The 12693-nt window shown below is 41.2% G+C and overlaps 1 protein-coding gene across 5 annotated transcripts in view; it reads right to left on the bottom strand.

Moving 5' to 3' along the window:
* Positions 1-12693, bottom strand: part of LOC137657630 (glutathione hydrolase 7-like) — an 85930-nt gene that overhangs the window by 42074 nt on the left and 31163 nt on the right. For all 5 annotated transcript variants that reach the window (XR_011047172.1, XR_011047171.1, XM_068392042.1 and 2 more), the window contains exon 5: positions 8515-8626. Coding sequence is in view for 3 of the 5 variants with exons in the window: in XM_068392042.1 (XP_068248143.1) it covers positions 8515-8626 (112 nt within the window). In the remaining 2 variants the exon portion in view is untranslated. The remainder of the gene's footprint in view (positions 1-8514; positions 8627-12693) is intronic.

Below are 12693 nucleotides of genomic sequence, written 5' to 3'. Positions count from 1 at the left end.
AGAACTGAAGCCAACATACTTCTGTACCCTTTAATCGTAGGAGCCGAAAGGGATCTCTCATTCCTTAGATGTAATAGGAAGTCAGCTACTTGGGTTACAGAGGTATTGGTAGAGGACACTGCATTGGCTCTGCACCAGCTTCGGAAGACTTCCCACTTGGATTGGTAGACTCTACGAGTGGATACCCTCCTTGCTCTGGCAATCGCTCTGGCTGCCTCCTTCGAAAAGCCTCTAGCTCTAGCGAATCTTTCGACAGTCTGAAGGCAGTCAGACGAAGAGCGTGGAGGTTTGGGTGTACCTTGTCTACGTGAGGTTGACGTAGAAGGTCCACTCTTAGAGGGAGAGTCCTGGGAACGTCAACCAGCCATTGTAGTACCTCTGTGAACCATTCTCTTGCAGGCCAAAGGGGAGCAACCAGCGTCAGCCTTGTCCCTTCGTGCGAGACGAACTTCTGAATGACTCTGTTGATGATCTTGAACGGCGGGAATGCATACAGGTCGAGATGGGACCAATTCAGCAGAAAAGCATCCACGTGAACTGCTGCTGGGTCTGGAACTGGGGAACAGTACAAAGGAAGCCTCTTGGTCATGGAGGTGGCGAACAGATCTATCGTAGGCTGACCCCACAAGGTCCAAAGTCTGTTGCACACGCTCTTGTGAAGGGTCCATTCCGTGGGGATGACTTGATCTTTTCTGCTTAGGCGATCTGCTGAGACGTTCATGTTGCCCTGAATGAACCTCGTTACTAGAGTGAGATTTAGACTTCTTGACCAAATGAGGAGGTCCCTTGCTATCTCGTACAGCTTCCTCGAATGGGTCCCTCCCTGCTTGGAGATGTAAGCCAAGGCTGTGGTGTTGTCGGAGTTCACCTCCACCACCTTGCCTAGCAGGAGGGACTTGAAGTTCATTAAGGCCAGATGAACTGCCAGCAGCTCCTTGCAGTTGATGTGGAGCATTTCCTGTTCCTTGCTCCATGTTCCCGAGCATTCCTGTCCGTTCAAGGTCGCGCCCCAGCCCGAGTCTGATGCGTCCGAGAAGAGATGAAGATTGGGGGTCTGAATCGCTAACGATAGACCCTCCTTGAGAAGGATGTTGGTCTTCCACCACAAGAGAGTGGTCTTCATCTCTTTGGTGACAGGAATAGAGACTGCTTCGAGCGTCAAATCCTTGTCCCAATGAGCTGCTAGATGGAATTGGAGAGGGCGGAGGTGGAGTCTCCCTAACTCGACGAACAGGGCTAACGATGACAGGGTCCCTGTTAGACTCATCCATTGTCTCACCGAGCAACTGTTCCTCTTCAGCATGCTCAGGATGCATTCTAGGGCTTGGCTTATCCTTGGGGCCGATGGAAAAGCCCGAAAAGCCTGACTCCGAATCTCCATTCCCAGGTAAACGATGGATTGGGAGGGAATGAGCTGGGACTTTTCTAAGTTGACTAATAGACCCAGTTCCTTGGTCAAGTCCAAAGTCCAGTTGAGACTCTCCAGACAGCGACGACTCGTGGAGGCTCTTAACAGCCAGTCGTCTAAATAAAGGGAGGCTCTGATGTCCGATAAGTGGAGGAATTTTGCAATATTCCTCATCAGATGCGTAAACACCATAGGAGCTGTGCTTAGGCCAAAACACAGGGCTTGGAATTGGTACACAACCTTTCCAAAAACGAATCTCAGGAAAGGTTGGGAGTCTGGATGAATAGGAACGTGAAAGTAAGCGTCTTTCAGATCCAACGAGACCATCCAGTCCTCCTGCCTGACCGCTGCTAGGACCGACTTCGTCGTCTCCATAGTGAACGTCTGCTTGGTGACATAAGCATTGAGCGCGCTGACGTCCAGCACCGGTCTCCAACCTCCTGTCTTCTTGGCCACCAGAAAGAGACGGTTGTAGAAGCCCGGGGATTGATGGTCCCGGACTATGACCACTGCCTTCTTCTGTAACAGGAGCGACACCTCCTGGTGTAACGCTAGCCTCTTGTCCTTTTCCTTGTAGTTGGGAGAGAGGTTGATGGGAGAAGTGGTCAGAGGGGGTTTGCGGCAGAATGGTATCCTGTAACCCTCCCTTAGCCACTTGACAGACTGGGCGTCTGCACCTCTTCTTTCCCAAGCTTGCCAGAAGGTCTTGAGTCTGGCTCCTACTGCTGTCTGGAGAGGAGGAGAGTCAGTGTTTGCCTTTTGAAGTCTTGGGACCTTTCCTAGACCTGCTCCTGGAAGAGTCTGGACGGGTACTTCCTCGGCTGGGGGCTCTGCCACGAAAGGGCGGAATAAACCTTGTAGCAGGAGTATCGGTCACTGGGGTGCGGTAAGTTCTGGGAACTGAGGGAGCAACCTTAGCCTTACGAGCTGAAGAGGCCACAAGGTCATGAGTGTCCTTCTGAATAAGGGCCGCAGACAAATCCTTGATAAGCACTTCGGGGAACAAGAACTTAGAAAGCGGAGCAAAAAGGAGTTGAGACCTTTGACAAGGTGTGATGCCAGTAGAAAGAAAAGTGCAAAGTTGCTCCCTTTTCTTAAGTACTCCTGAAACAAACATTGATGCAAGCTCGCCGGACCCATCCCGAATTGCTTTATCCATGCAGGACATTATAAGCATGGCTGAGTCCTTGTCCGCAGGGGTGGTTTTCTTGCTCAAGGCCCCCAGGCACCAGTCGAGAAAATTGAAAATCTCAAAGGCACGAAATATACCCTTTAAGAAGTGGTCTAAGTCGGAAAAGGTCCAGCAGACCTTAGAGCGCCTCATCGCTGATCTACGAGGAGAGTCGACCAAACTTGAGAAGTCAGCCTGGGCAGAGGCAGGGACTCCCAAGCCTGGTTCCTCTCCTGTGGCATACCATACGCCCGCCTTAGAAGTCAGCTTAGTAGGTGGGAACATAAAGGGAGTCTTCCCTAGTTGCTGTCTGGACTGCAACCAATCCCCTAACATTCTTAAAGCTCTCTTAGAGGATCTAGCAAAGACGAGCTTAGTATAGGCCGACTTAACAGGTTGCATGCCCAGCGAAAACTCAGATGGAGGAGAGCGGGGGGTAGCAGAAACAAAATGGTATGGGTATACCTCTCTGAAAAGAGCCAGGACCTTGCGAAAGTCAATGGAGTGAGGAGAAGACTTGAGTTCCTCCACGTCCGAAGAGGGATCATCTAGGTGCGCAGCTTCCTCCTCAGAAACCTCATCACCAGTGTTGCGAAGCGAGAGGTACAGTAACAGCGGTGTGCTGAACAGCAGAATCTTGACAAATGGGTGCATAAACACTTGCGGTTTCATCCTCAAGTCTCTGTTGAAGAGGATGAGGGCTGGTAACGACAAAGTCAAGAGGTTGGGAAGAAGGAGGTTCTGCGGCGGTCTGAGGAGCAAGTGTGGAGAGAGGCGACTGAATTAAAACCTGAGGTTCAGGCTGCAAAGACTGGTCAAGTAGAGTAGAGGAAGGTAGATGCATGCGCTGAGGTGGCTGACTCCTAGCATGAGCTTCCTGTCTCAAGAGTTGCGCTTGCTGCAAGGGTTGTGGATGCGCAGTAGCAGGTTCCTGTCTCACGAGTTGAGGTTCCTGAGGTGTGAGCTGCGAGAGTTGAGGTAGCGGCTGCGCAGAACGCAGTTCCTGTCTCACGAGTTGAGGTTCTTGAGGTGCTAGCCTTAAGAGTTGAGGCTCTCGCCTTGAGGAAAGTTGAGGTTGCTGCAGCGAGAGCTGAGGTGGTTGCCTCATGGATGGAAGAGGTTGTCGTACCTCAAGAGGAGGAAGTAAGGAAGTAAGGCATAAGACTCCTGTTCCCATTGTTGAGGTTGTCTTAAGGAAGGTGGAGGTTGCTGCACAACGCTGGTAACTGGCAACTCCGAACGCGGTAAGGTAGCCTGAGGAACCTCAACTTCGTACGCCTGGCAGACTGGACTGCGGTGAGGCGGAGCGCTCGCAGGAGGAGGTGTAACCTTCTCAGCCTGAAACTCACGCATTAAGACCGCAAGCTGCGACTGCATGGACAGCAGCAAAGTCATCTTGGGGTCAACAGACGCTAAGGTCTGCTGAGGCAAAGCCTTAACAGAAGATGAGGTCTGTTGAGGCATCGCCTTACCTCTCTTAGGAGGTGTGCAGTCACCTGATGACTGCGGAGAGTCAGAGCTAATCCAATGACTGCATCCGGGTTGTAGAACTCTTGAGGTCTGGACTTTACGTTTAAGAGGTCTTGAGACCTGAGTCCAGCGTTTTCTCCCCGAAATTTCTTCTACAGACGAGGAAAATAAGGGCTCAATCGTCTGCGGGTGGGAGTGACGGTCTCTGTAAGACACGCCCGCAACCACCGAGGATACTTCTGTGCGCCGATCAAGGCCTGCCGAACCCTTTTGCCCTTCGACATTGCTTCTCCCCTGGGCTTGGGAGCTTGCAAGAGGTCCCGGACTGGGAGGACGACTGGCACGCACAGAAGTACCCTCACGCACAACACTGACACTGACACTAGCACTCGGCACCGCACTGACACTAGCACTTGGCACAGCACTGGCACTACCACCTCCCACTGCACTTTTGACCTTAAGCTCTTTGACGTCCGCCAAGAGAGACTTATGGTCACTCACTACCGATTCCACTTTGTCACCTAAAGCCTGAATGGCACGCAAAACATCGGACATATCAGGCTGAGCACAAATAGTAGGTTCGGGGGTAGCCACTACAGGGGGAGGAAAAGGTTGAGGATCATGAGGTGAGGAAAAAAGCGAAGAGCGAGAAGAACTCCTCCTAACTCTCTCTCTCTCTAACTTAGTTGAATATTTAAGGAATCGAACAAACTCAAGTTCCGAAAGTCCGGCGCATTCCTCACATCGATCTTCCAACTGACAGGGTCTTTCCCTACAGTCGGAACAAGCGGTGTGAGGATCAACCGAGGCCTTCGGAATACGCCTATTACAAGACCTACATCGTCTATGGGGAGGGGCTTGTGAAAGGTCGGACATCTTGAATCAAAGAGCTAGTCAAGGGGGATTCCAAATCAAGCAAAAGATCGTTAACCATTAATCAAAACAAAATAAAAGCTATCTAAGCTAATAGAAAAGTTTCCAGTATAGCGAAAGCTGAAATCTTAGAGAAATACTTCACCAAAAACCGTGAACAATACTCCAAAATTATAAGCGTATCCAAGAACGTCTTGCCGGAAGCACGACAGAGGAAAAATTGAGGTGGTGTCAACAAGAAGTACTGCAGTACCTGGCCACAGGTGGCGCTGGTGAGTACACCCCCTTCTAGTATAGTGATCGCTGGCGTATCCCTTCCGTAGAATTCTGTCGGGCAACGGAGTTGACAGCTACATGATTATCGGGTAAGTTTAATATTGAAAATTTTAGTTTGTTCCTATGTGAATACAAACCACTGTCATCTAAAGGGGTCTACGCGGGAGGAAGTTTCAGTAGAAGATAGTGGGCACTTGCTAGACCCTTGTCTCAAAAAATAATAATAAGTACAATCTTAACCAGCTTGTAAGAGAGGTATGGTTAAGATGTAAGCCTAAAAAGTCTCACCCTATTTATTGAGTAGCCACCATGGGGACCCAAAGAGAAAGTATCTAGTGACCTGTGGATAGTTTTTTTAAATAATGTGCAATGAAAGTGGTTTGTCTCTTCCAAGTATCAGAACTAAGGACTTGAGATATTGAGTGGTTCTTGCCAAACACTAAGGTTTGGAGCTTCTCCAAAAGATTTATAAGCTTTAAGTAAGACTTCACGTAACCAGAAGGATATGGTATTTTTGGTTATTCCTTTTTTGTTTCGACTCGTGCAATAAACTCTGAAACAAAAGAGTGACATATATTTCCCCCACCCAAAGTGTAAAACAAGATAGGCCATGTAACTCGTTCACTCTCTTTGAGGGAAGACCGTCTTAAGAGTAAGGTCTTGATATGAAAGCTTTGTGGAGAGGTTCATAAGGTGACCCTTTAAGGGACCTCACAAACATAACCACACTCCAAGGAAGGACTTTGAATTGCCAAGGTGGGTAAGCCTGCTTAAAACTCATTAGAACCGGGGGTTTCTACAAGGAGGAGGAATCAATTCCCTACAATTTAAAAACCTGGCCTAAGGCTCAGTGATAGCATTTTACCGCAGTGACAGAGAAGTTTCTCCTTATGTAGAAAAACTAAAAAGTCTACAGCCAGTGAAATAGGGGCCTTGAGTAGAGAAATACCTTTCCAAAACACCAATCATACAAAAGTGACCATTTTGCTTGATAAAAAGCTACAGAGGACTTGTGGAGGTATCCTGAAAGTTGCTTCACAGTTGGTCTCGAAAAGCCTTCCTTTTGGAGGCGATGCTGGATAACCTCAAGCCATAGACAGATGGGTGGTGAACTGCTTCATGAAACTTTTATACGATAGTAATAGCATATCAAAGCTTATCAGAGTTTAAGCCATGTTGCCTATGCATGATAATTTAAAATTTTTGGTTAGCAGTGTTTGACTACAGTACTGTAAACAGCTTAGGCAATAACTAATTTTTCTTTACATTCGTTAGTTAGTTTTTGTGCAATTTGGTTTACATTTTAATAAACTAAACACACCATCTTGCACTAACTATAAACTCAAGAATCTCATAAAATCTTATATAAGATTGAATTACAACAAACCAATTGTTTAATTTTTGCCTCCAGTTTTGGACAGAGCTTTCCCCAATTTCAAACAGTTTAGCAGATATGAACACATTTTTTTTCACTTCAGCTACAGATTGTTGTTTAAATTTGGCAATATATATCCTTGATCTTTTCTCCAGAGCGAATAAGGCCATAATGTAAAAATATATCAGTCTTATTCTACTTAACTTTTTAACATAACTACGGCAATTACAGTATTTACTATCTTGTGATGATTGAAATATAAAAGAAACGGTCGTTATAAGATTAGATTATTCATAGCAAAACAGAAGTTTTTTGTCCAGTTTCTGATGTGACTGTGTTTGTTTACACAATAATTATAATATTACTATGATCATTTTATCATTTTCTTTTACTTTTTCAAAATTAATAAATTTTACAGCTACAAATTATTGATCAAAATATTCGTAACTTGTAAGTTTTCGTGTGTAAATCAAAGCATGTGACAAAATAATTTTATTTGTATCTTCAAAAATTTGTTCGTCGAAGCTTCGTATACTCAGGCATTGGTGTATATTAAATATTACTTACATTGATGGACGTAATTGATTCTTAGATGCTGTTTGCAAGTTGAATTTTGTTAAATTTTGGCCTAGGATATGCCTAACCTGACTCACACATAGAATTCCAATTACAAAAGTCAACAAATAGTCCCGTTTCAAAGGAAATAAATATCCGGTTATTGCAAATTTTGTTTTGTTTACTGTATCAAATTATATAATATTGTTTTGCTACAATATTTACCTATCATATTACAGTGTATGAATATTTGATACAATATCTGAGATTTATGATTTCAGTTGGATTTGTGTTTGTATCTCCAAATGTTTGTAAGTCTATTGTTGGTAAGTTGAGGGCCTTTAAAGAGTTTATCACTGAATAGTTTACATGTGTTAGCTATAAATTTGGGCTGTTCTGCTGGCCTGCGAGAGTAATTATCACAAAACCACGAATAAGTGATTTTTTATTCAAAATGTTAAACGGTTCTCTGAATCGCAAATGGCCGACTTCGCAAAGATTGTACCCGTAGATATCGATGCCCAACTGTATATATTGTAATCCCAATCAAAGAATGCACAAATAATTCCTCTCCAGACCTCAATCAAACTACCTACAGTATACACTAAAACTCTTATGCAAAAGAGAAAATCCCCCATGCTATACCAGTGGCTGTAAATCTAGGTGCGATTCCATATCTGAATCGACTTTAAAAGAGACAATCACCAATATAATACTGATCCTTCTAGCCTTTAACGGGAGGGAATTAACCATAGGGTACCCTGTCGTTGAAGACATTTTACAATCACTTAGCAAATTTGTTTCAATTCTTGCTCTCATTTAGGGAGGAAATTTGTATAGAAAAACAGTAAAGGAGAAAGGCATTAAAGCAGACACCTTAAATTGTGTACTGTAGAAGGTTTATCTCGTCAAACTAAATTATCAATGTACAATTTTAATAGCTTACTTATAAGTTTACAAAAAAACAATTATTCTTGAACATATTACTATCTGGCTGATGCAACCGCTCATCTGATTTATCATTGTGTTCACTATCTATTTTTACTAAAATTAAAGTTTTAGTTTTGAAATTTCCATGGATATTCAGGTCCATAGGGAGCATGAACTATCAAATCTTCCTTATCAAAAAGTACCCATCTTAACAACCAATCCTTTAAGATAAATAACTTGCTTCATGGACTATTGCACTTGTACTAAATTGTCCCACAGATAATTCATCATTACCTAAGAACTTTTAAGCAACAGGAAATATATTCAATATGTTCCATATAAAAAACAAGTTAAACCCTAATGTTAAAATTACCTAAAAAAAGACTAGATGGACAGTGGAATCAAACCAAAATCATGCAAGAAAACTCCTTAAAATACGAAGAAATTCTATCTTACCTGGCTAATTCAATGCTTGGCTTCAATATAGATGACCAGGGTAGTTTTCCATACTTGCTATGTGCATATTCAAGACCTCGCATCAACCCTGGAACCCCAATGCTTCGTCCACCTTGTATAGAAGAAAAAATAATTGAAATTTAAGATTTATATGTCCAATAAGTTAATAGGAATTTTATTTTGACAACTCTCCTCAATCTATAGACAAAGAATTAAATACTGAATCTATATTGGAAGCTATTTTTGATATGATGTATCCTACATCTACAAAAAGCATTATATACCTAAGTATTTCAGGGTTCTCAGCAATGACAATGGGGATTCATGAAAGAAAAACATAATTTTGGAGAGGTGCTATGTGGTCTCCAAAAATTTTCCCATGGAGTTCTAGAACAAGAAATACAATACAACAAGAAAATACCAAAGAAATATTGTCTTCCCTGCCAAGTTATCAACGTGCATAGCGCAGACCCATGATTATAAGGAAGCCTTATGGATTCAGGTTCTATGGAATCTATCACAGCAGCTTGTATGCTGAAATACTGATACTGGGACTAAGCTACAATATAGTCAAAACTTCTTATTCGCAAGGGTTAGCTAATAAACCGGCGCAAAATGCGAGAATCTGCGAATACTTGCTGCCTTAACGTGGGTTAGCTCTTAACCTAACAACTCACCCCACATTGCCTTCGCTCACTCGAATAATATATTAAGTAACCAACTGTACTACCTAATATTGTTTTATTTGGTTTTTATCACAGTATAAGTACAGTGATACCTCTGGATACGAAAGTTTCTGCTTACGAAAAATTCAGGATGCGAAAAGTGATTAGAAGATTTTTATGCCCCAGGATACGGATAAAATTTCAGGATACGAAAACCTTACGAGATCCCAACTCTTCGCCGAGAGTAATTTTAAAAAGCGCACGCCGCCTGACTTTGAACTTGGGTAGACTCACTTACAGCCTCCCGCTCACCCATTGGTTATCTCCCTACTCAGACGCTAGCTGACGCCATAAGATCCTGCTTTCCTATTGGTCGGCAACTATCCCAGCTTGCCTACGCACGGGCGTTCATCTCTCTCTCTCTCTTTTCGTTCCGACCGCGGTATCGTTAACAGACATTGTGTGCTTTCGCTTGTTTGACTTAGTGTTAATATACAGTACATTCGTACGCCACGTGTTATCGTTAATAAACATTCGTTACTGTGCACTGTACTGTATTAGTGTTTACTATACATAGACTGTATATAACGTTACGTAGTGTATTATATTACGTTTGCCTAACGCATTTTAGAAATGTGTTGAAAAGTAGGCAGAAACAAGCTTCAATGGATAGTTTCTTATTAAAGAGGCCAGCGGTATTAGTAGGCCAAGACGAAGGTGAAAGTGAAGAAAAGAAACAGAAAAGAGGAAGGGATGAAGAATTAGAAGGTGAAAGTAAAGAAAAGAAACAGAAAAAAGAAAGTGATGAAGAAGTAGAAGAGATTTAGAAAATAAGAAAAACGTAAAGTTATAAAAAAGCAAAAAAAAAAAATTTCAATTTTAAGTTTTATGTTACCGTTAAGTGTTAAAGTAATTTTTTCTTTCATTTTATAGTTTTCCATACGTAATGTTAAGTGTTAATTATTTCTTCCATTTTTTTATTTCGTAAAGTTTAAGTGTTAATGTGTTAAGTGTGTAAATTACTGTACGTAGTCTGTCACTTGTTACGTAGTGTATTATATTACGTTTGCCTAATGCATTTTAGAAATGTGTTGAAAAGTAGGCAGAAACAAGCTTCAATGGATAGTTTCTTATTAAAGAGGCCAGCGGTATTAGTAGGCCAAGATGAAGATGAAAGTGAAGAAAAGAAACAGAAAAGAGGAAGGGATGAAGAATTAGAAGGTGAAAGTAAAGAAAAGAAACAGAAAAAAGAAAGTGATGAAGAAGTAGAAGAGATTTAGAAAATAAGAAAAACGTAAAGTTATAAAAAAGCAAAAAAAAAAAAAAATTCAATTTAAGTTTTATGTTACTGTTAAGTGTTAAAGTAATTTTTTCTTTCATTTTATAGTTTTCCATACGTAATGTTAAGTGTTAATTATTTCTTCCATTTTTTTATTTCGTAAAGTTTAAGTGTTAATGTGTTAAGTGTGTAAATTACTGTACGTAGTCTGTCACTTGTTACGTTTTCTGCCTTATGCCATCCTCCTCTGCCGCGACTTCGCTATCGGACATCGTCTCAATCAAAAGGTAAGTTTCAACTTTTTTGTTACACTAATTAACTGTAACTTTTTTTTCAGTGTACAGGTATCAATCATTAATTTAGGTGTACGTACAGGTAACAATACACCTTCACTGATCTAAATGCTTTACGTACATACAGTACCGTAACTTTTATACAGTAGTAAAGAAAACGGACCGATTTCTTTGGGCTTGGGGGGGATAACTTGGCTATAACTATATTATTGAATAATCTCATAGTGGTTTCTGGAATGGATTAGGCTGTTTTTAACGGTTGTGTTAATTATTGAATGATAGAAATGGCTACATTGCATGTTTATTACTACAGTTTAGCGTGTTTATGAAAGAAAGGGTGACTTTTTATAAGGCTTGGAACGGATTAGGCTATTTACATGTAAAACACGACTCAGGATACGAAAATATCAGGATACGAAACCGCATCCTGAACGGATTAATTTCGTATCCTGAGGCATCACTGTATTGTTAAAATATTGTATTACGGTACGAACACACTTCAGTAAGAGTGGAGTACATGCGCATTCGTGAACATAGTAAGACTACAGTACTCATGACATACCACTAATTATCACCACATTTATACATAATGAATGTTCTGTGACAACAAAATGCTGTTGTTCTTATCTAATATAATACTCACTGAAACTGTAGTCTATATTTCTGTAATATACTGTATGTAACGTACTATCACTACATTACAACTTAATCACCTACGATAATACTCATAAGTGTTCGCGGTTTTGAGCAGGTCAACTCACACCGTTCAAACTTATCATACATGTAGCCTATATCTACATTACTACTATAAAATACAGAATTTCATATATTTACAGTACAGTAGATAATACTGTATAACAATAACACTGGAGTATTACACAATGAATCATCATCATCTCTTACTAGCCTGTTGATGCATAGGGCCTTGGTTAGATTTTGCCAGTCATCTCTAACTTGAGAGTTTAAATCATTACTTCTCGACTCATCATCTCCTACTTCACGTTTCATAGTCCTCAGCTGTGTACACAATGAATACACAAACATAATAAAAATTAAAAGAAAAAGAGTTAGTACAACACCACTAACCATTTACGTATGAAGTTCTACACAATAAGTTTGAAGCATGATGCAACTCTTTGAGCCATCAACTGTTTGGTGTGTGAAGTGTTATGTAAATTTCACATTTTATAACATAATCACTATAAACACACTGGACATGTACAGGTTTCTTTACATTACTTTTTGACATTAAAATGTGATTCTGTACAAAAAACAACCAAAGCAGATGTATAAGAGAGGAGAGACAATGCAAGACCGAGGCCGAGAGTGCTGTGTGGTGAGGGAAATTGCGCAAAGAATGTTGGATGCAAAGGAGTGCATTCGGTTTGAAATCATTGGGCCACAAGAATACTTAACACAAAACTGCGAACAAGTGATTTTTTATTTAATAGATTATACAGTTCTCTGTATCGTGAACAACCAAATACTTGAATAGAGAACCCGCAAGACCAAGGGACAACTGTATTGTTCCTTGTTTTTGAGAGTAGAAGTTATTTACTGTAATTATTTCAATTTAGTGACATTCTACATAGTATTTGATATGTAAGAGTGAACTGCACATTTCATAATATCCAGCAAATGCACATACAGTATTGTAGTTCAATGGGAGCCCATGTCACACATATGGTGGGGCACCTGAAGAACTAACAAAGGAATGAACAAGTATTTCTCTCATGAACTAAATATATCTCTCATGTGTTAATAGACAAGGCAAATATAAAAAAATTGAACAAGTCCTTGAGTGAAAGTTCTCTCTCTCTATCATATGGACAGAAACAGCCGTTTCTTTCGTCATCAGTAGATTAGTGTTTATCATATGCCTCATAATTACTGTATACATTATACTGTAGTAGACTTCTTTTGACAAGGAAAACATATATTC

The sequence above is a fragment of the Palaemon carinicauda genome, chromosome 1, assembly GCF_036898095.1.
Source record: "Palaemon carinicauda isolate YSFRI2023 chromosome 1, ASM3689809v2, whole genome shotgun sequence".
NCBI lineage: Eukaryota > Metazoa > Arthropoda > Malacostraca > Decapoda > Palaemonidae > Palaemon > Palaemon carinicauda.
This window is presented reverse-complemented; position numbering and strand designations above follow the sequence as displayed.